This window comes from Indicator indicator, chromosome 2, assembly GCF_027791375.1.
Source record: "Indicator indicator isolate 239-I01 chromosome 2, UM_Iind_1.1, whole genome shotgun sequence".
Taxonomy (NCBI): Eukaryota; Metazoa; Chordata; class Aves; order Piciformes; family Indicatoridae; genus Indicator; species Indicator indicator.
In genome coordinates, this window is record NC_072011.1 from 55,433,526 (window position 1) to 55,453,414 (window position 19,889).

The window sequence follows — 19,889 nt, forward strand, 5'->3', positions numbered from 1 at the left end:
AGAACTGAGCTTACAGAGCTGGGTTTTTTTTTTTTTTTTTTTGTTTGTTTTTTTCCCCAGATTCAGGCACAAGGCTACCAGACAGAATGAGAAGAGCAACTTTTTAATATTTAAACAAATTAAAATAATACAGATTTTTGTAGGTGGTCTAATTGGACATTAGGGAAAACCTCTTTACTGAGAGAGTGGTGAGGAGTTGGAACAGGCTGCCCAGGGAGGTGGTGGAGTTGTCATCCTGGGAGGTGTTCAAGAAGTGTGTAGATGTGGTGCTTCAGGATATGGTTTAGTGCTCATGGTAGCTGGGTTATGGTCAATGAACTTAAAGGTCTTTTCCAGCCTTAGTGATTCTAGGATTCTAATTGTGGACATAAGCTACTGGTCTGCAGATACTGCAAACACTTGACTTGCATGTGAAAGGCTGTTCATCTAAATTTTACCATCCTCTCTGCATCTTTAACTTCTTTTGCTATCTTTTAGGAAATTTATTACATCTCCCGTCCTTCCCTCAACATTTCATGTTCTGCCATTCTTCCTATTGTATGGTCTTTTACCTCTGCTCCCCAGCACACATCAATGCCATTCACTGTGCCTTCATCTCCCAAGCAAGGTAACTTTATCCTTCTTGTGAAAGGCTAGCAGTCATCCATTCCTCCCAGCTTTTGTCTGCCTCAGGAAAAAGAAATCTTGATCACTACTCTGTATTCTTTAAATTGCAGTGCTAATTGCTTTTCATATTTTCCTGTCATTTTGGTTTTCCTTTGCTTTTGGGGTTGAGCTTACACATATAATTCCAAGTAAACACTTGAGCACAGAGCAAAAAACACTTGAGCACATCAGCAAAAAAATACAGAGGAGCTCATTAATCACCACTTAGAAGATGATATATTCATCTTTCCTCAGAATCAGTCTTGGCAGCAATTGCATCAAGTATTGTATAGGTGCAATAGGTCATTATATGTTTCTTGAGAAGTCTACTCAGTACAGTATAATATAATAGGTGATAAGGCTAGCTACTGTAGATGATATTGATGTGACCTCAGATGACATCAGTTTACAGCAAAGGCAAACAGCAATGTTAGAGGTATCAAGAGGCCAAACTGAGCTAATTTTTAAGAAGCTTTTCAGCATTTTAGAAACACTGTACAGGTATCTCTGAGGCTAAAAAAGTAAGGCAATTGTGTAAGTACATTCAAAAAGCACAAATTGCTGCTGTTAAGTATTATTTACTGCTTGTGGATGGGATCAAAGTGCTCTGTAAAAGAGCCAAGGTCCATAACCAAAGTGTCTGTGGGCTCTCTTGGTCTGGTAACAATGGTTACCTGAAAGCAGCTCTCAAACAACTGAAAGATGTAGAGCAAATGTCTCAAAACACATAGGAAGACAGATACTATGTTAAATATATATCATCATGTGAACAAGTTTACATGAAGTAAAATTGAATGTAGTTCATTCCATACCGAAAACATCTGGAATGTGAGCCCTTTAAAGAAAGAGAGTTAAAAAAGCAGCATACTAGATAGGAATTTAGGGTTAAATAGTTGAGCTCAAAAGAAGGTAAGATTTTGTGCTTCTCATTCTTCATTTAACTTTTTACTGTATATTTGATCCTGCTTTGTAAAATGAGTTTAAAATGTACTTAGTTGTTTTAAAGGTTTGATTTATTTAATTTTTGCATAAAGTCTTAAAGGACTCAGAAAAAAAATACAGGAATATTATCTTATATTCCTGGAGCTTGAGCCAAGGTGTTTCTTGGACACATTTCCCTTGGATATTCTTAAGGCAAACAATCTTACTTATTTGCTGTAGTGAAACTATACCTGAAATCTATAAGCAAACCTTACAATTAAAATATTCTTATAAAAAACACAATTTATGAAAGGAAAGCGAAATAGCTAACTAATGGAGTGCAAAGTAGGTTATTACTGCAAAAGGTGCCTTGATTAAAATTTTACAGGACTGATCTCTTGTGTGGCACATGTTCTAGTGTGATGGATATTTTTTGGTTAGATAAACATGTGTGCTAGTTGGCTGTGAGTTTCTTTAGTTTATAAGTTGCTGGCATATTTCTGCCTAATGCACACTTCCACAATGCATTCATGAATGTATTGCTTGCTTTGAACAAACAAGGCTGACTCTTACAAAACTGTACAGTTTAGGAAGACTGCACAGTGCCTATCCCTCAATGTAAATCTGCATATAATTTTCAAAACACCTTGTCCTCCAAAGGCCACCCATCCTTCCTCCTAGCCTAGCAACCAAACTGTTGAATGGTCTCAACTTAAAAAGCCAGCCTGCTTAGATACCTCCTGAGTCCTCCAGTTCTCGTTACATGTTTTAAACTTTGAAATATTTAACTATTAGAGGATGACTGCAGTTATCAAAACAAGTGGGAAAGATTTGCTGATGTTTCTATCTCAGTGTCTTTTCTGCAAACATCCATTTTCCAAATTTATAATTTCAGCTGATGGAAGGAGAAGATGGACATCTCACATAGCACACCTTTAAATGCAAGTGCTAAACTACAGCTTCTTCTTCTGAACTCTTCTAAGCCCCAACGACTAGAGCTCCCTATTTCTTTACAATAAGCTTTGTCTCACATTTAGTAAATGATAAACTTTTCCTTCTGCATACTGTAAGGAAATAGTATTTACCCAGCAGATTAGGACTTGAGAGTGCGAATGTCTGGGTTTCACCAGTTCACCTACAGACTTCCTCATTATTTCACCAAAGTGCTTTGAGGACTCTTAATATTTTTTCAGTGGTGCTCGGCGACCAGACAACGGGCAGTGGGCACAAACTGGAACACCGGAAGTTTCATTGGAACAGAAGGAATAATGTCTTTGACAGCGACAGAGCCCTGGGCCAGGCCGCCTAGAGACGTTATGGGGTCTCTGGAGACCCAAACCTCACCTGGACGTGTTCCCGTGCTACTTGATTTAGGCGAACCAGCAGGGAAGCTGGACTAGATGACACCCAGATGTCCCTTCCTACCCCTACCATCCCGATTTTCTCGTAATTTGGATTCGCGCCGGTAAACCATTGGCAGTGCAGTCTGCACCAGCCAGCGCTGTAACAGTGCTCTCCTAAAGCATTTAGGTGAGCATAGCATGAAAGAGGCGGCCGCACACGGCAGGCACATCTTTCCCGGTGCGGCGCTGCTGAACTCACCGTCTTCCGCCTTGCCCTTCTCCGGATTTCGGCGGTTTCCCTGGCGCTCCTCCAGGGACCGAGGTTATTCCTTGCCCTCTCCTCTGGGCGCCGTTCACCTGCAGCGTGCGGGGCGGTCTGAGCTCGCCGAGAGCCCTTCCTGTCTGTCCCCTGGCCCAGAGATGAAACAACCGGAACCGAAGTCCAAGCTCCGCCAGGCCAACTCCTGCGGCAGCAGCAGCCCGACAGTCTTTACCCGCGCCGCCACCTCTGCTCCGGCTTTTTCAAGAAGAACTTGCACTGATCATGTCAAGGGAACGCCACCGTTTTTACAAAATAGGCTGAAGCCGCCTTAAAGCCTCGGGAACTGTTGAAGGGCTCCTCTGCTCCCCCGCCCGGCCCGAGAGAAGGCCTCCGCGGTGGAGAGAAAAACGCGTTGCTGCACGACATGTCCTTCCCTGCAGCCCGTCGTCGGCGCGCCGCTGACTGCAGCGCAGGCGGAAGTGTTTCCCCAGAGCGCGTCGCAGGCAGCCCGTGAAGATGTTCGTGGCCTGGCGGGCGCCGCCGCTGGCCCGCGCCCAGGCGCGGGTGGTGCTGCGGGCCCAGGCGGGGGTCTCCTATGGCTGGGCGCGCTTCACCGCTTCGGAAGCTAACAGCCAGCAGCCCGCTGCGGAGAGCCGGCAGGACTCCCAGTACCGAGACACGGTGCTGCTGCCGAACAGCCGCTTCCCCGCGCAGCTCCCGGGGCGGCTGCAGCCCGAGACCGAGCTGGAGACGCAGCAGGTAGCGGCCGGGGCTGACTTGCCCAGGGAGTGTGTGGCCCCGCTGCTGCGGTGGGGGCACGGCGAGGCATGACCCGGCGAGGGAGCCCCGACCCAGGGAAGGAGGGCGGGGGTGGTGATCGGAAGTTTGGGTATGGGCCCGCCTTTGCTGCGGTACCTTCTTGTGTGTCTGGCTTTCTTGGGTGCCTGGACAGGTTGTCTGAAGTTAGCTGGAAGAGGAAGTGGAGGAACTGGGGATCTTTAGTTGAGTTATTTATAGTTCGGGTACTCTCAAGTTCGTTACAGTTCTTTTGGGAGAAAAAGCAACGATTCTGCTGATGGTGGAGAGCCAGAATAAGAATGTTAAGCTTGATATTAGCCTGTCTCAGATTTTTTAATACTTTTAAACTACTAACATCTTGTGTTACAGAGTCAGAGAAGTTACCTTTAAGTATTTGTCTGTTTTTTTTTTTCCTGTGTTTTACCATTTATCCAAAATCCAGACTTTTTTGAAACGCAAAGACCTGTGATGATTTTAGGTGTTTTCTTGTCTCTACAGAAATGTGGGTTTTCGGAACTATATTCATGGCAAAGGCAAAGGAAAACAAAGCAGGAATTTTGTCTGCATGATGGACCACCTTATGCCAATGGAGACCCTCACGTTGGCCATGCTTTAAATAAAGTAAATATGTATTCATTCATATACCACTGTTTTTAAGTGATAAACTTTTTATAATGTGCTGTGTGTTCCCCATTCCCCTGTAAATCAATAGCACTTTAAAATGTTTGGTATTTTGGCAGATGAAGCTTTTAATAAGCAAATGATTTGGTTATATAGGTACAATGTGGTGCCATGGTGACATAGATACCATGCCATCACATAAATGCCATATACCAGTATATGGTACATATAAGCTGAGTGCTTGAATGCTTATTTATGAGGCTGAATGTTTCAGTAGAAAGAGAACATCTCTTTGGAGAAAGCTCAGTCTGTAATTCATTCCTTTGCAACCTTAAATGCACTTATTTGTGCATTGAACATAGCACACATACACAATATGGGTTAATGTATGTTGCTTTATGTGTGTATGTAATAACCTTACTGTATCCCAGGGTTGAGCTGTGCCTTGTTAGTCTTTTTTTTCCCTTTGAGTATTTTGTAAGTTTGTTCTATTGCATTTATTTTATGTGGCTGGCCTCAGTGGAACCATGATGGCTAAATGTTGGTGGCTTTTAAAACACAATTTTCAGCTTTGAAATATGACTCCTAGTAAATATGTTTGGATACATTTAAGTTCATTCCTGAGAGTGACAGCTTTATATATTCTACAAGGTGGGAAAGATTCAAATGCGACCCACAGCTTCTTACAGGTCTAATGCTAAAGCCTGGACTTCTGAAAGTGACAAGTTTGCATAGGTGATCACTTATACCAAAAACCAGTAGTATGCACTGGGCCAACACTGTAGGTCTAGCTCAGTGTTTTAAAGATGAGATCAGGTAGTATTTCTTCCCTTCAAATCTTGCAATTTTATAAACTTCCAGTTGTACTGAATGTGAAGTCCTTTGATGAGAGCTCCTCTGAGGTCCTGCCAAACTACAGAATGATGGGGAAGAAAAATCATGAATGCATGATCTCGAATGTGAATTTATCATGTGGCCTTTTATGGAAATTGTTTGGTTGTGGTTGGGTTTTTTTTATAAGATGATCTTAATAATGTAGCTATTCCATGTGGGGAAGCTGAAGTGATAATACACCTTTGTGCCTTTTCAGATTTTGAAAGACATCACTAATCGTTTCCATGTGATGAGAGGTTATAAAGTCCATTATGTGCCAGGGTGGGATTGTCATGGATTGCCAATTGAGCTGAAGGCATTGTCAGAAGTCAAAGGAGCTGAAAATCTTTCACCGATGCAAATCCGACAGAGAGGTAAACCCCTATTTGCTATATCTTTATAGAAAAAGTTGGCTTAAGTAGTTTTGCATCCTGCTCATATTTTATGCTTTATGATAGCTGTTCTGCTTTATTGTTGGCTTTTATATTAGCAATTGGTGATATTTTCTGTGGTCACTGCATGTATTTGCTAAGAGGATTGAGTACAATGTTGTCTTATGAAATGGGATAATTGAATACAGGCTTCATTTGTTGCTGTGACGAACACATTAGCATTGACTGTGAGTTTTAAAAAAAGGAGGGCAGAGGGTTTGGATTTCTGCTTTGCTTAACCGTGTAGTGGCCTTCAAATGTGTTTATCAGATCAACATCCTTTTGTTGTTTGAAGATGGAATTTGATTAGGAGCTACAAAGATGCATGTAAAAATCAGGCTTCATCAGGACAGCTTGGCTTAGAGGTTCCTGTATCAGTGTGAGAGCTGAAATCCCCCCTGCTGACAATAACCAGGCTAGCTCAGTCTGGAAAGCAAATGAGGGCTGTATTTACAAGCAAATCTACAATCTATGATGAAATGCAATGAATATGTACAAATATACAAAATTCACAACATTTACAAATATATAAAATCAACAGAAAAGCACAACCAAGCTCCCTTTGCTTCCCCCCAAAGGGGACCTTTCCCAAGGGGCCTCTCTCCCAGGGGCCTCCACCCCCCAGACCCTCCTGGCAGAAAGCAGAGAATTATGAAGCAGAGAGGCTGTTAACTTAGCTTGCCAAGGACAGTGTGTTATCTTCAGCCAGAAGAGAAGCAGCAGCAGCCAGACAGCCCAGCAAGGAAGCCGAGAGCTCAGACTCTGACTGCCCCAACTTTGTTTTGAGTAGTGGTTCTTAAACATTCCTATCTGTCCAATGGAAGTGTTTAGAACAATCATTATTTTGCTTTCTTACACCCTATAGTGACTTATTTATATTCTTTTACGTTCTCTGCTCGAACTTGGCAAAGAAAAAATTAAAAAGACAGTTTTAAACCATCACAGTTCCTGCTGTTGCACAATATTTATTTGTTGACTGTGTTTTTAAAAATGTTACAAAACTATAGGGGTGATCCTTTCAGACAAAGTTAGTCTGTGTTATATGGAAAGTGTTTTTAAGAAATAATTTCAAACGCCATGTGTATTGTAAGACACCAACATTCAGCTGCAAAGCTGTTTGTGATGAGCAATTTAAACTGCCTTAGCCTGAAATTGTAGCAATAAAATAGGGTAACTTATTTTCAGATGCATGGTGCTTTGAAAAGTTTGGATTCTTCTCAGCAGAGGTGGTTAATTCTCACTGTTTTTTTATGTTATGTGAGAATACATTTTGAGAAATTGTTCTTCATGGCTAAGTATACTGATTTCTTTTTTCCTTAAAAATAAAATTTATATTCTAGGGACATCTATGGTTTATTTTTATGTATTTGTCAAAAAGTGTCACTCCTGGCTTTTTTTTCTTTTTTTTTTTACTCTTTGCAGTCATTTTATGTAACTGCTTCTCTGAAATAAGTATTTTTGAAACATAACAATCTATTTCATACACATCAATGATCAGTGCATAGTTTCAACATATTCAGCTGAGGCTTTTCTAGAAAACATCAACAGCATATTTTAAATGGTATTTTATTGACCTTACTGGGCTAAACCGTGTGCTTAATGGAACTGTTCCCTTCAGCCAGAGAATTTGCAGAAAGAGCAATTGAGAAACAGAAATCTGCCTTCATTCGTTGGGGTGTAATGGCAGACTGGGCTAACTGCTACCACACATTTGATCCAAAGTATGAAGCAAACCAGCTGAGAGTCTTCTATAAAATGTATGACAAGGTATGTTGAACTTTTCTTCAGATGTGTTGTGATTTCTTAGCAGTTTCAGTTCTTCTGACTTTCTTTTTCCGCTCCCTTTTCTCTTTAGGGTTTCATTTATCAGGACTATAAACCTGTTTTCTGGTCCCCTTCAACAAAGTGAGTCTAAATTTAATGTATACCTTCAAAATTTTAGCAAGAATATCAGTAGCTTTTTGTGTTCAGGTGTGTTAACTTATGCTTGGTCTCTACCCAGAACAGCCTTGGCTGAAGCAGAGCTTGAGTACAATGAGCATCACGTCAGTCGTTCTGTGTATATGAAATTTCCCCTGCTGAAGTCACCACCTAAGCTGGCTTCTGTGATAGGTATGACTTCTCTGTAGAGTTTAAGACTGATAGCTTTTTTTTTTTTTTTTTTTTTTTTTGTTGTTGGTTATAATTGTAAGTAAAGTACTTCTAATTTAAATCTGTAGATGGATCATCCCCTGCTAGTGTGCTGGTCTGGACCACGCAACCCTGGACTGTGCCAGCCAATCAAGCGGTTTGTTACATGCCAGATTCAGCGTATGTGTCTTTCACTTGGTTCAGTGATCTGCATCAGTCCTTATCAATATTTATCTGCAAAGTTAAAGTGTTATGCACTACCATTACATCTCATTTAAGGCATCTTTTCTGTGTGTTTGTTATTTTAAGTCACATAATTGGGAGCTTTGCTTTATATCTCCGTTAGTATTTTAATTCCCCTTTTAATTTTTATTTTTTAAATTTACTTCTTCCTGATGTTACCTTAGTTTGAGATTTAATTAATTGGATGTGTAGATCTTAAAACGTATTTTGCTGTCTTTTAAAGATGGAGCATTTAAGCAATTTGTAGCTTTGTGGTGTTTGTAATTATTTCTTATCACAAACATGTATTTGCATTGTAGATATTCAATTGTGAAGTGTACAACTACTGGTGAGCACTTCATTCTAGCTGCAGATAGAGTTGAATCTACAGCTGCTGTTTTGGACACGCAGTTTGAGGTTGTGTCAACATGTAAAGGTAGGTTTTAATTGTGTTAAGATTAAGTTGCTTAGATATACCTGCTTGTAGGTTTCTGAGCACTACTTCAGTTTTGATGTATCATTTTTTATAAATGTTTTGAGAACATTTGTCACTAAAGCAATACAAAGAGGAAACTGTCAGATTTAGTATTGGTGTGTTGTAGCTCCAGTTTTCATCCATAGATTTCAAACTTCAGGGCCACGAGGATGATCAAAGGGCTGGAGCACCTCTCCTATGGGGACAGACTGAAAGAGTTGGGGCTGTTCAGTCTGGAGAAGAGAAGGCTCCGAGGAGACCTTATTGTGGCCTTCCAGTATCTTAAGGGGGACTACAAGAAAGCTGGGGAGGGACTTTCTGGAGTGTCAGGTAATGATTTGACTAAGGGGAATGCAAGAAAGTAGATATGGGTAAAATCAGATTGGATGTTAGGAAGAAGTTTTTTCACCATGAGGGTGGTGAGACACTGGAACAGGTTGCCCAGGGAGGTGGTAGAAGCCTCTTCCCTGCAAGTTTTTAAGGCCAGGTGGATGTGGCTCTGGGCAACCTGGTCTAGTGTGAGGTGTCCCTACCCACGGCAGGGGCGATGGAACTAGATGATCCTTGAAGTCCCTTCCAACCCTAACAATTCTATGATTCTACTAATTTGCCTTTATCAGTGATTCAGTGCTGGAAATATGCCTATCTAAAAGAGGTGGCAGTGGTGGTTTCTATGACTTCGTCTTTTCTGATTCTTTTGGTATGTTTCCTTCCCTTCTTTTTCAGAGGGGAAAAAAATTATCCATTTCTCTGGTGAATAATCTTGGGTATATCTAGTGATAGAATTGGAAGTGTTCTTCTCAAAAAATCTGCCTTTTTGAATTGTGATTTGCAGATAAAATACAACAGTAGAGTTGAAAAGAGACTTCCTATTAGAACCTGTTCTTTTTATCTTCCCATAAGTTCAGTAATTAGTTACATTCGTTACTTTTCTGTATTTCTGTACCTGTCTCACAGCTGTTCCTAAAAATCTTCCTTCCAGGGATAAAGCTTCCAGTGAAAGCCATTTTGTCACATGAAGCACTGCTCAAAATGTGATATCTTGATTTTCCACAAGGCTTTTCTACTAAGATTCCTTCAGTGTGTTTTTTAACCTTAAAATGTCACTAGCTTCATTTGTGCTGTGCTCTTTGTATGTAATTTAGAGAATTTAAATGAATTGTTCATGATATAATTAGTCCTTAGTGGCTATAGCCTGCTAAAATGTTATAGAGATTTGTTTCCAGAGCACTGAGAATAGTGATTCTCAAGGAATGGGTATGTATGGAGTGTATCTGTTTAAGGTGAAAAAGCAGCTTTTTCTTCAAAAGGAAAAAAAAAAAAACCCAAAACACAACCCCCCCAAAAACAAACAAACAAAAAACCACAACAAACTGTGTGTAAATTAAAAATGCAGAGAATTTTGAAACATTTGAACATGGACCCAGAAACAAGAGAAAAATGTGATACATCTAAACAATATCACTTGCTGATCAATTGTTCCATTTCTGCTCTGATAAAATATGCTGAATGCATGAATTGCTTCTGTTTTCGCTCCTGCTGTTTTTTCACCCCCAGGTGTGGATTTGGCAGATGGTACCTGTGCTCATCCTACAATTCCTGGCAAAGTCTCTCCTCTGTTACCTGCAAATCATGTGACAATGTCAAAAGGAACAGGACTGGTTCACACAGCCCCAGCTCATGGTATGGAAGACTACAGCGTAGCTTCCCACCATCAGCTACCCACGGTACTTCATTTATTCAGCTCTTACTCTTGATTCCCTGCAACTGTTTGATCATGTGAGCCCAAAGTGCTGTAATTTGTGCATAAGACTTAAAAATGTTTTGAAGCAGGGTTGGTTTGGGGTTTTTCCTGGGGGGTTGTTTGTTGGTTTTCACTGTTAATTTTAAAAGCCATTGAAATACTAACCAGTGGCATGGTGTAAGGTAGCTGTGCTGCATCTGCAAATACAACAGTAGTTGTTTCTTCCAATATGTAAAATTCACTTGCCTAAGGGACTACTAAATCTGAAGTGTACTTAAATATAGCACTCTTTGCTAATCATCAGAAAAGTAAATGCAGAGTACTTAACTTTCTGTTTTTAATACCAGAAAGGTAATTAATTTTCGCGTGGTGTTTTATTGACACGATCAACATACTTGTTTTAAGGATTGCCTTGTGGATGAAAGTGGACATTTTACTGAAGCTGCAGGTCCTAAACTTCAAAACAAGAATGTTCTTGAAGAGGGGAATGAAGCTGGTGAGCATTCCATATTTAGGCATTTTTTACTTCATCAGTTACACTCCTGCAGGTGTGTTTTGAGGGTTCATATAAACTGAATACATCTTGACTATGGATGAAGTATGGGCACTCTTTATTAGGTGTTCATTGTGGAAAGGAATTAACTGAAGTTAACAGTAGCAGCATGTTCAAATGGGAATTTAATCTTGCCTCACCTTTTCCCTCAGTAATTCAGATGCTTCGAGCAGCTGGGAGTTTATTAAAAGAAGAAAAATATGTGCACAGTTACCCATATGACTGGAGGACTAAAAAACCAATGATTATTCGTGCCAGTAAACAGTGGTTTGTAAACACAGCAAATGTGAAGGCTGCAGCACAGGTACGTAATTTGTTTTATTATGGGACATTTAAAGACAGCTGATGCCATTTTGAGCCACAAAACCATCTTGCTATAGCTCACTGCAGAATACATTCTCCTCTAGGGTTTGCAAACTGTAGTTAAAGGATTAATTTGTAGAAGTGATGAATGTTGTCAGTTTTGTGTCAGTATTGATATAATACAAAATAAACACATTGAGCTATTTGTTCTTTGTACTTACAGGAGATTTGTACGTTTCTTAGAGTTACTGATTTTACCTTTTTTTCCCAAAAATAATTTGAAAAGAAAGTGTTCCAAGTAATCAATCCAGAAGATACCATTTTATTTACTAGTAAAATTCCCTTTGTGTTATGATAGCATTGCATGGCCAGACATCTTTGCTGCCTTATTATTTTTGCCACAATCCTATTTTAAAAAACTTTAAATAGTATTTTTTTCAATGTGTAGTGCTCTTTCAAATCATGTACAAATCAAACTCTGACCAGCACCCTTACGTTGTCTTAGTAACAGTGATTTCACTCTGCTTAAGGTATGGAGTGGTTTTTTTTTTATTCCATATTATTTATTCCATATTCATCTTTATCTAGAATGAAGGAAAACATGACGATCTTTGCTAGATGATCTCTAAGGTCCCTTTCAACCCAAACCATTCTATGATGGTTATCCAGCAGGGTAGGGAGTGAGTGGTAGCTCACACTCTGTAAATACAGACACCAAGATGGGCTTTGAAAGTAGAAAACAGCACAAGACACAAGGAACTATTGAATTTCAGGTAGAGATGCCAATGCCATTTCTGACTTACTTTACAGTATGTCTGCTAGAGAATCAGAGCTGGCAGAAGGGGTGTGTTTAACCTCTAAGGAGGTGTACAGTACATACAGTGTTTGAAGGACATTATTGAACAGCAGCATGTGGTGAAGTCAAGAGGATGCAAGAGTTGCCCAAGAACATACTACTCTGTACTGGAGGTGTAGACCTGTACCTTTTCATAGTGGTAGCACAAACAGTGTTTGAAGGGTGAAGCATGTTCAACAATTCACTTGTCTACTTCCTAGGAAGCAGTGAAAAAAGTGAAAGTTATTCCAACATCTGCAGTGAACAGAATGCTGGAAATGCTGGACAGAAGGACCTTCTGGTGTATATCACGGCAGAGATGTTGGGGCGTTCCCATCCCCGTTTTCTATCAGAAGAACACAGGAGAATGCTTGATAAACAGGTATTTGTCTAGCTTCAGGTACAGTGAAAGAATGTCTATTGCCTTGCAGTTGCAGAATATACAACTTCTCACTAAGTACAAATGTGTGCTTTTACTTAATAATTGTTTATCCACATATCTAATTCAGCCATAAAACAAGCAAGAGGTCGTTGCTGCAGGTGACTTGTTTGTAAGTAATAGGAATCAATTTCCTTAGATACTTAAGTTATATGAGAAGTCCCCTTGATACTGATTGCTGCTTTCATCCCTCATCCTTGAGTTAAGTGAGCTGGCAGTAATCACTGGCCTTTGCATTTAAGCAAGGAGTAAAATGCAAGCTGTAGTTTGATTGCAGCTGTAATTGTAGCACTGTCAGTGGAACAACACAGGTATTTTGTCAGAATAGCTGTTTGCAGTTTGATAAATGATGATGGGATAGCCAAAGTGCAATAACCCTATCGCTCACTACAAGAACACTGTGCTAGTGTCCAGAGAAGAGAAACTAAGCTAGTGAAGGTCTTTGAACACAGGTCTTAGGAGGAAAGGCTTGAGGGAGCTGGGGTTGTTTAGCCTTCAGAAGAGGAGGCTGAGGGGGAGACCTCATCACCCTCTACAGATACCTCAAAGGACCAGGTGGCAGCGAGGTAGGGGTTGGTCTCACATGCAGCAGGTGACAGGACAAGAGGAAACAGCCTCAAGTTTTGCCAGAGGAGGTTCAGGTTGGATATTAGGAAAATTTTCTTTACAGAGAGGGTTATCAAGCATTGGAATAGGCTGCCCAGGGCGGCAGTGGAATCACCATCCCTGGAGGTATTTAAAAAGACATGTGGATGCGATGCCTGGGGACATGGTTTAGTGGTAGTGGCTTAGCAGTAACAGGGGGGTTGTGAGCTTTAGGTATGCAGTTGGACTGGATGATCTCAAAGGTCTCTTCCAATCTCAACAATTCTGTGATTCTATAGGAGTTGATGAATAATTTTATTTCGAACCAAAGGGTAGTTATTTAGAGTGTGTTTGAAGAGCCATCCTCAATAAATGCAAATAAGTGACCTTTAACTAGATGATCTGGGATGTCTAAATGTTCAGATACTGGCCTTATTCTGCCATCTTTTGGTTAATGGTACCCCGATTTTGCAAACACTGCATTTCAGGAATTCCAGACACTGTGTAATGCAGAGGTAATGCAAACTATGATTTTAAAATAAGAAAACTCAGCCAAATATGATCCTTTTCTATCTTTTCAGGAGTGTTAGAGTTCTTTTATCTCTTTGGGAAGCAGAGGCCTTCAATTGTGAACATCCTCTAAGAGATGGTTTCATAAAAATAGTACTTCCACATTAATTGTTCATTTCTATAGTTGTTTTCTGTCTTGGGGTAAGCTAGTGTAAGTCCATTTTATACATCTGAACCTTACAACCCTTTGTGCAAATTCATGATGGATAATGAGATTGCACAGCTGAAGAGGAACTTAAGTAAACTGTTGCAGAAAGTGTTTTTTATTCTGGCGTTGAATAAACGTACTGCAGAGTCCAGCATGTTTTTTAGAGGCTGGGCTGAGCACATAAGTATGGTAGTAGGTGAAGCTCAGGGTGTGGAGAGCAGAGAATGGACTTTAAGCAGTTAGTCCTTGGCTTCACCTGGGTGTGTAAGGTGCACAGATGTGTACTTTGACTCTCTCATAGCAGGCAATGATTGTAAGAAAAGACCACAATAACCGTAGTGGTTGACAGTGCCTGAATAATGCTGACGTGTACCTGGAAATAATTGGATGGAGGCACCGTGGGGTGTAACATCACTTTACCCACAAAAATTGTTAGTGTATTAAAAAGTAAGTGTATGTACTTAGAGGTGGTTTCCAACCTTAATGATTCTAAGATCAAATCCAACTGGAAGAGGCCTCCAAGATCAAGTCCAACTGTCAACCTAACCCCATCATACTAATTGAATAATATTTATTGCTTATTGTAGTCTCTCTGCAGAGTAGACTTGAGGGTGTTGTTTGTGTTCACTTAAGATTGTTACATGTGTAGTTTAATGACAAAATATGACTGTAATGAAAAACAGTTTAGCAGTTGTCAGTCAAACATGAAGGGCACCCTGAAGCAGTAGCTCCTTCAGAACACAGAGGAGCTAACCAAGCTGGTACAGAAAACACCTGAAGGAAGCATGGAAATTCCTTTAGGTTATTGTAAAATTACCTTGAAAACCCCGTGACCTGTACTAAAAAGCAAGTGTTTTGTATGAGAGATTGATGGAATTATATCTGGCAGTCAGGGTATTTTAATGTGATAAACTCTGCAAAAAGTTTAGCAACTCAACCTTTTCTGTGTAGGTATTGGCCTGGCAGTCACAGATGTAGGTGGATGAACAAAGAGACAGTGTGGCATGTGTGGTTACAATTGATCGGGGGGAAAAAAGAGATTTTAGGAAAGAAAAAAAGGAGACATATCCAATATGCTTGAAAAATAGATTTATTTGGCTGACAGCTTCTGATACTCATTTATAGTCAGTACTCTTCTAACATATTTTACAGCAGAGATTAAATTTTCAAAGCAACGTGTGAAAAATCCCACTCATTAAATATTTCAAGTTAGCCATAGCAGACTTCTGTAACCAGACTAGGAAAAGTGCACAGAATATTGGCCTATAGAAATGACAGGCAACTTTAGAAAGCAGTCTGTCAATTCATAGGTCATTTTCCTGGGCACCAGTTCTTGTTGAAATAAACAGCTAAGCCTAAATATGATGTTGCATTTGCATTATCATTTTGAAAATCTTACCACAACATGTTACTGACATATTTCTAACACGTAAGAATATTCATATTCAAATTGTGTGAATAACTAATATCATTAAAATAACAGCAAATAACTTCCATTTCAGAACAAAAGCTGTTCTCTTATCTTGAATGCTGGATAAATGTGCAGCTGCTCTGGAGTTTTTGAGTGTCTATCAAAAGTAACAGCATCTCCACTGGAAGTAAGCGTAGTCCACATGGAGTTGCTGTTACATATGAGAGCACCAGTGGTCAGTCTTGAGTGATTCTGTTCATGTAGCTCCTGTAAAAAGACTAGAACAAAAAAGAAGAGTCCCTAAAATATATTGCTGTGTTTCCTTTTGTAAATGAGTTTCCCTGAATTTATGTGAAAGGCTGCTGAAAGCTTCTCTTTGAAGGTGGAACTGCTTGTCTCTAGTAAGAGTGTTTTCCCCACATGAACAATGCTGTCTTTCTAAGTTGAAAGCCAAGAGCTAGACTGTAATATTGTGTTCAACAAGGTTGATGCAAGTTTTTCAAGCCTCTTCCTGCTTGCTACCGTGGCCCCCCCTCCCCACCATAGCCCTAAAAGACATTTGATTGTATGACACTGTTGTCTATGGTTATAAAAAATCTAATTGTCAGTAGTGTATTAAATTTATGTAGAGTATACCACATATGCACTGCAATCAGGAATTCAAAAAATCATAGAGGTTTTTGTTATTTTACAGTGAAAGAGAAAAGAAAGTTTTTCATTATTGCCATTTTCAGTAAGAATACAGAGGTAAGATTCCGTGTAATTTTTCTGCACAAGTGGAGAAGAAAAGAGGTTTAATAGAGAACATGCACAAACAAATGCTTATGCTGTTTGTCAACTTGGAAAATGTATTAAATGTTGAGGGGAAAAAAAAAACCCAAAACATTTTAATTCTGGGAAATTCTTTGAATCATGAAAGAGGAGAGTGAAAAAGCTGCAAAAGTAAAATGTATTTCCAGTAGTAGCTCAGACCAGGTAATAAATGTGACTCGTGGAAGAGAAGGGTGAAAAAGCTGCAAAAGTAAAATGAAAGATTTGTATTTCCAGTAGTAGCTCAGACCAGGTAATAAATGTGACTCGTGGAAGAGAAGGGTGAAAAAGCTGCAAAAGTAAAATGAAAGATTTGTATTTCCAGTAGTAGCTCAGACCAGGTAATAAATGTGACTCGTGGAAGAGAAGGGTGAAAAAGCTGCAAAAGTAAAATGAAAGATTTGTATTTCCAGTAGTAGCTCAGACCAGGTAATAAATGTGACTCGTGGAAGAGAAGGGTGAAAAAGCTGCAAAAGTAAAATGAAAGATTTGTATTTCCAGTAGTAGCTCAGACCAGGTAATAAATGTGACTCGTGGAAGAGAAGGGTGAAAAAGCTGCAAAAGTAAAATGAAAGATTTGTATTTCCAGTAGTAGCTCAGACCAGGTAATAAATGTGACATACATACTTTAATCTGACATCATCTAATAACTCCTTTACAAATTCACTGTTCATAACAATAAGTACTGTTGCAAAGATTGTCTAACGCTTGAGAACTTTTGTCCTATTCCCTATGACTTTGATTAACAAATAACTTAAATTTCTGACACAGAGAAGCCCAACCTAGTTTTGAAGTAGATTCATTCTAGGCTAAAACTTAGACCTTTTAAAAATATTGAGAGATTTCAATGACTTGTAAGCAACTTACCATAATATAAATACTTACTGCTGCGGTAGCAACATTCACACTCATAAAGACAACAACTTCTCCTCTTTGCTGCTGTTTGAAGAGAGCTGGAGAGAACATCAGGCACTGTATTCCTCTCCTCCTGACTATTTCTTAATGCTGCCTAATTTCTGTTAACACATTAAGTAAGTGTTCAGCATAATCAATATCAGAGTTCAGGGCGATTGGCTGGTGTCATGGTAGCGTGAATTGCCGTAAGGGGTTCAGTCTTAAAGTGCAGCGAGTGACACGGTAATGCAAGTTCTTCTAGATAGCATATGAATACAGGGCAAAGTTTTACAATGGTGTTTATTGCTTACTCAGGGAATTACCATGCTCACGTTGAAGCCCACAGATTATAAAATGATGAGTAGTTATTTGAGAAAGGTGGTTTTCACTTGCACCTTACATAAAAAGTACTTCGCAGAAATCTTACAATACAAAAATCTTACTCCTTACAATATGAATACCTTAAATATAGTTATTGCTCTCTCCTGTGGTAGTGGTTAATCTTTTCCTAGGATCCCTATGATTAGAGGGAACAGGGTGAGGTTTTCGTGTTTTGTCTTGAGTTTTTCAAGCTGTAGAAAGAAAAAGTCTTTTCAGTATCCTGGAAATCTGTGGTCTTAACTGTCTCCTCTTATAAAATACTTGCCCGTTAATATTCATTTATATTCTGTAGGGGAAGTTATTACAATGATAAAAAAAGATCAGCAGTGCAAGTTTTTTAATGATAAAATTGTAAGAGTACTGAGAAACAACAAGCTGACTTCGGTCATTGACTCCTTATTTCTTGTAAGTCATTGGTAACACAAATCTGACCTTTTAATTATCTGGAAACTGATCATATTCATGTGTCATCAAAATGTGTCTTCAAAGTAATTTTGCCCTTCATAAATCAACAATGCAAACCTTTGTGTTGCAGTACGCTTTGTAACAGGTTAGTCCATAGTATCTTCTGTACTAACGGTGTATCCACAGTGGTGTGACACTGGCAATATCCACTTACTGTAAATGAAGGCAGTCATTTTATGATGGTTTCCCAAGGGAGACTGATTGCAAGGGTTTATTTCCTTCTTGTCCCTCCCCCCCAGCTCCACTGGAGAGCAGAACAGTTCATGCTCATTACAAGTAATAGACAGCACTGACACAGTGTTGCAGGTGTATTCTCTTTGCGGGACAGGCCTCACCTATCTTCTTCCTTTAAGGAGGAGGTCATCACAGTTAACAGTTGCAATGTCAGAAAACTGGGGGCACTTCTCCTTTGCTTTTCTCCTTTATCTCCTTTACTCCACTACTCTCTTACCTCAAGCTTGGAACATCTGACAAACAGATTTCTGCTGCGTTCAAACTGAATCCAGGCAGTTGCTGGAATACGTTGTTTTATAGGAGTGCATTCCCACATGTTGTCCAAGGTAGCTATTAGTGTGGGTCTGTAGCTGGATTTGTCACCTTTTTTAAATCCCTGCAAACTCTGACATCGTCAAATACCTGCTGAATGCTTGAGTAATGTGTATTTTGAAAATTAATTAACCACTGGCATTTGTGTCCCTCTGTTGAAGTGTGTTTGCAATATGGAAAAGTTATTGTAGAAGACAAGTTGAATTCCTGATTAAATTTTCTATTTGCTTTATAGGGCATGCTGGTAGCTTTTTCTATACTAGTTATGGGTATGATTCTTGAGTAGAAAATTCTTCTCTCTCTAATCTGAAGCCAGGGCCACTAGCTAAACACTGAATTACATCTTCCTTGAATACACTCAACATGCCCTAACTTTTTGTGTGGTAATAAGCACGTTTTAGGGTAAGTCATCTTTTTAATTTAGCTGTTCTGTCTTCTGCTGGTGACGTCTGAGTAACACTTGACCAGTAACAGGAATGCATTGAGATGGTAGAGAGAGAGGTCTTGAAATACTCACTTGAAGACAACTAGTTATCCATAATTGTTTTTGAAAATACTCTGGTAGTGTATTTAAGAAGCAGTAAAAGATGAAGCCTTCTGTTGGGAAGGAGTGAAAAATAAAGTAGTGTATTGGTTTTTCTAAAATGTTTCCAGATGCTGTGGTCTGTGTCATCTGGAGGTCTGGGTGTAAAGCAACATCTTCAGTGGAAGGTGCTGACCCCACAAGACAGATTCAGGCGAATAGTTTCGTTTGGGCTGAAACAAACAAACTTTTCCTTGGCTTATTTGACTTTTTTCCTGTGAGATTTCTGAATTTGAAGATTTAATCAGAGAGAGGCAAAACATAAGGGATGCTTATCAGCTATCTGCCAGGACTGGAGTTGTTATTTGCTTTTGTCTTGGAGAAGTAATGCTTCACAATTGTAGTGTAGGCAAATAGGCCTCTGTGCAAATATCTCTGAATGGAAAAGATACCACTCAGAACCGGAGCTCCTAAATGTTGTTTTACCAAGATAAATGGTAGCAGATATATTACAAAGCCATAAATTGTGTCCTATCATCATTAAACTGGAAGCTGAATGATACCCATTCTAGTCTGAAAGGGTATGATGGCAGTGGTATGCTAGCTGGCTATTACTTTGCTAGTGTAACTGCTCAGTGGATTTTCCTCTCCAGAGGACCTGCTACAAGAATTTACTTTTAAAATAAATTGATGATTGATTGAGTAATACAAACCAGTTGTCTGTCATTGCAATTTTATTCCTACGTTCAACGCATTTTGATCTACTGCTGCACTTCATGTTCAGGTAATGGAGTAGTAATTGTTCTACACTTTGGTGGAGAAGGTGGGTTTTCATGCTTTAAACCCTGTGTAAGAGTCCACTAAATGTTGTAGTGAAGTAGCTCAACTTACTAGCAGTACAGAAAAAATACTATGCTGAAGACCAAATACAAAACCAAGTGATGACACTAAAGAAGTTAGG

At 39.5% G+C, this 19,889-nt stretch overlaps 1 protein-coding gene across 1 annotated transcript in view; it reads left to right on the top strand.

The window, feature by feature from the left end:
* Positions 1-3,687: 3,687 nt before the first annotated feature.
* The window catches only part of IARS2 (isoleucyl-tRNA synthetase 2, mitochondrial), a 34,674-nt gene continuing 18,472 nt past the window's right edge, over positions 3,688-19,889 (top strand). Inside the window, exons 1-12 of the mRNA XM_054397196.1 lie at positions 3,688-3,930; positions 4,468-4,590; positions 5,681-5,837; positions 7,513-7,661; positions 7,750-7,799; positions 7,897-8,006; positions 8,114-8,204; positions 8,567-8,682; positions 10,279-10,448; positions 10,871-10,961; positions 11,171-11,322; positions 12,378-12,538. Coding sequence (XP_054253171.1) covers positions 3,688-3,930; positions 4,468-4,590; positions 5,681-5,837; positions 7,513-7,661; positions 7,750-7,799; positions 7,897-8,006; positions 8,114-8,204; positions 8,567-8,682; positions 10,279-10,448; positions 10,871-10,961; positions 11,171-11,322; positions 12,378-12,538 — 1,613 coding nt within the window. The remainder of the gene's footprint in view (positions 3,931-4,467; positions 4,591-5,680; positions 5,838-7,512; positions 7,662-7,749; positions 7,800-7,896; positions 8,007-8,113; positions 8,205-8,566; positions 8,683-10,278; positions 10,449-10,870; positions 10,962-11,170; positions 11,323-12,377; positions 12,539-19,889) is intronic.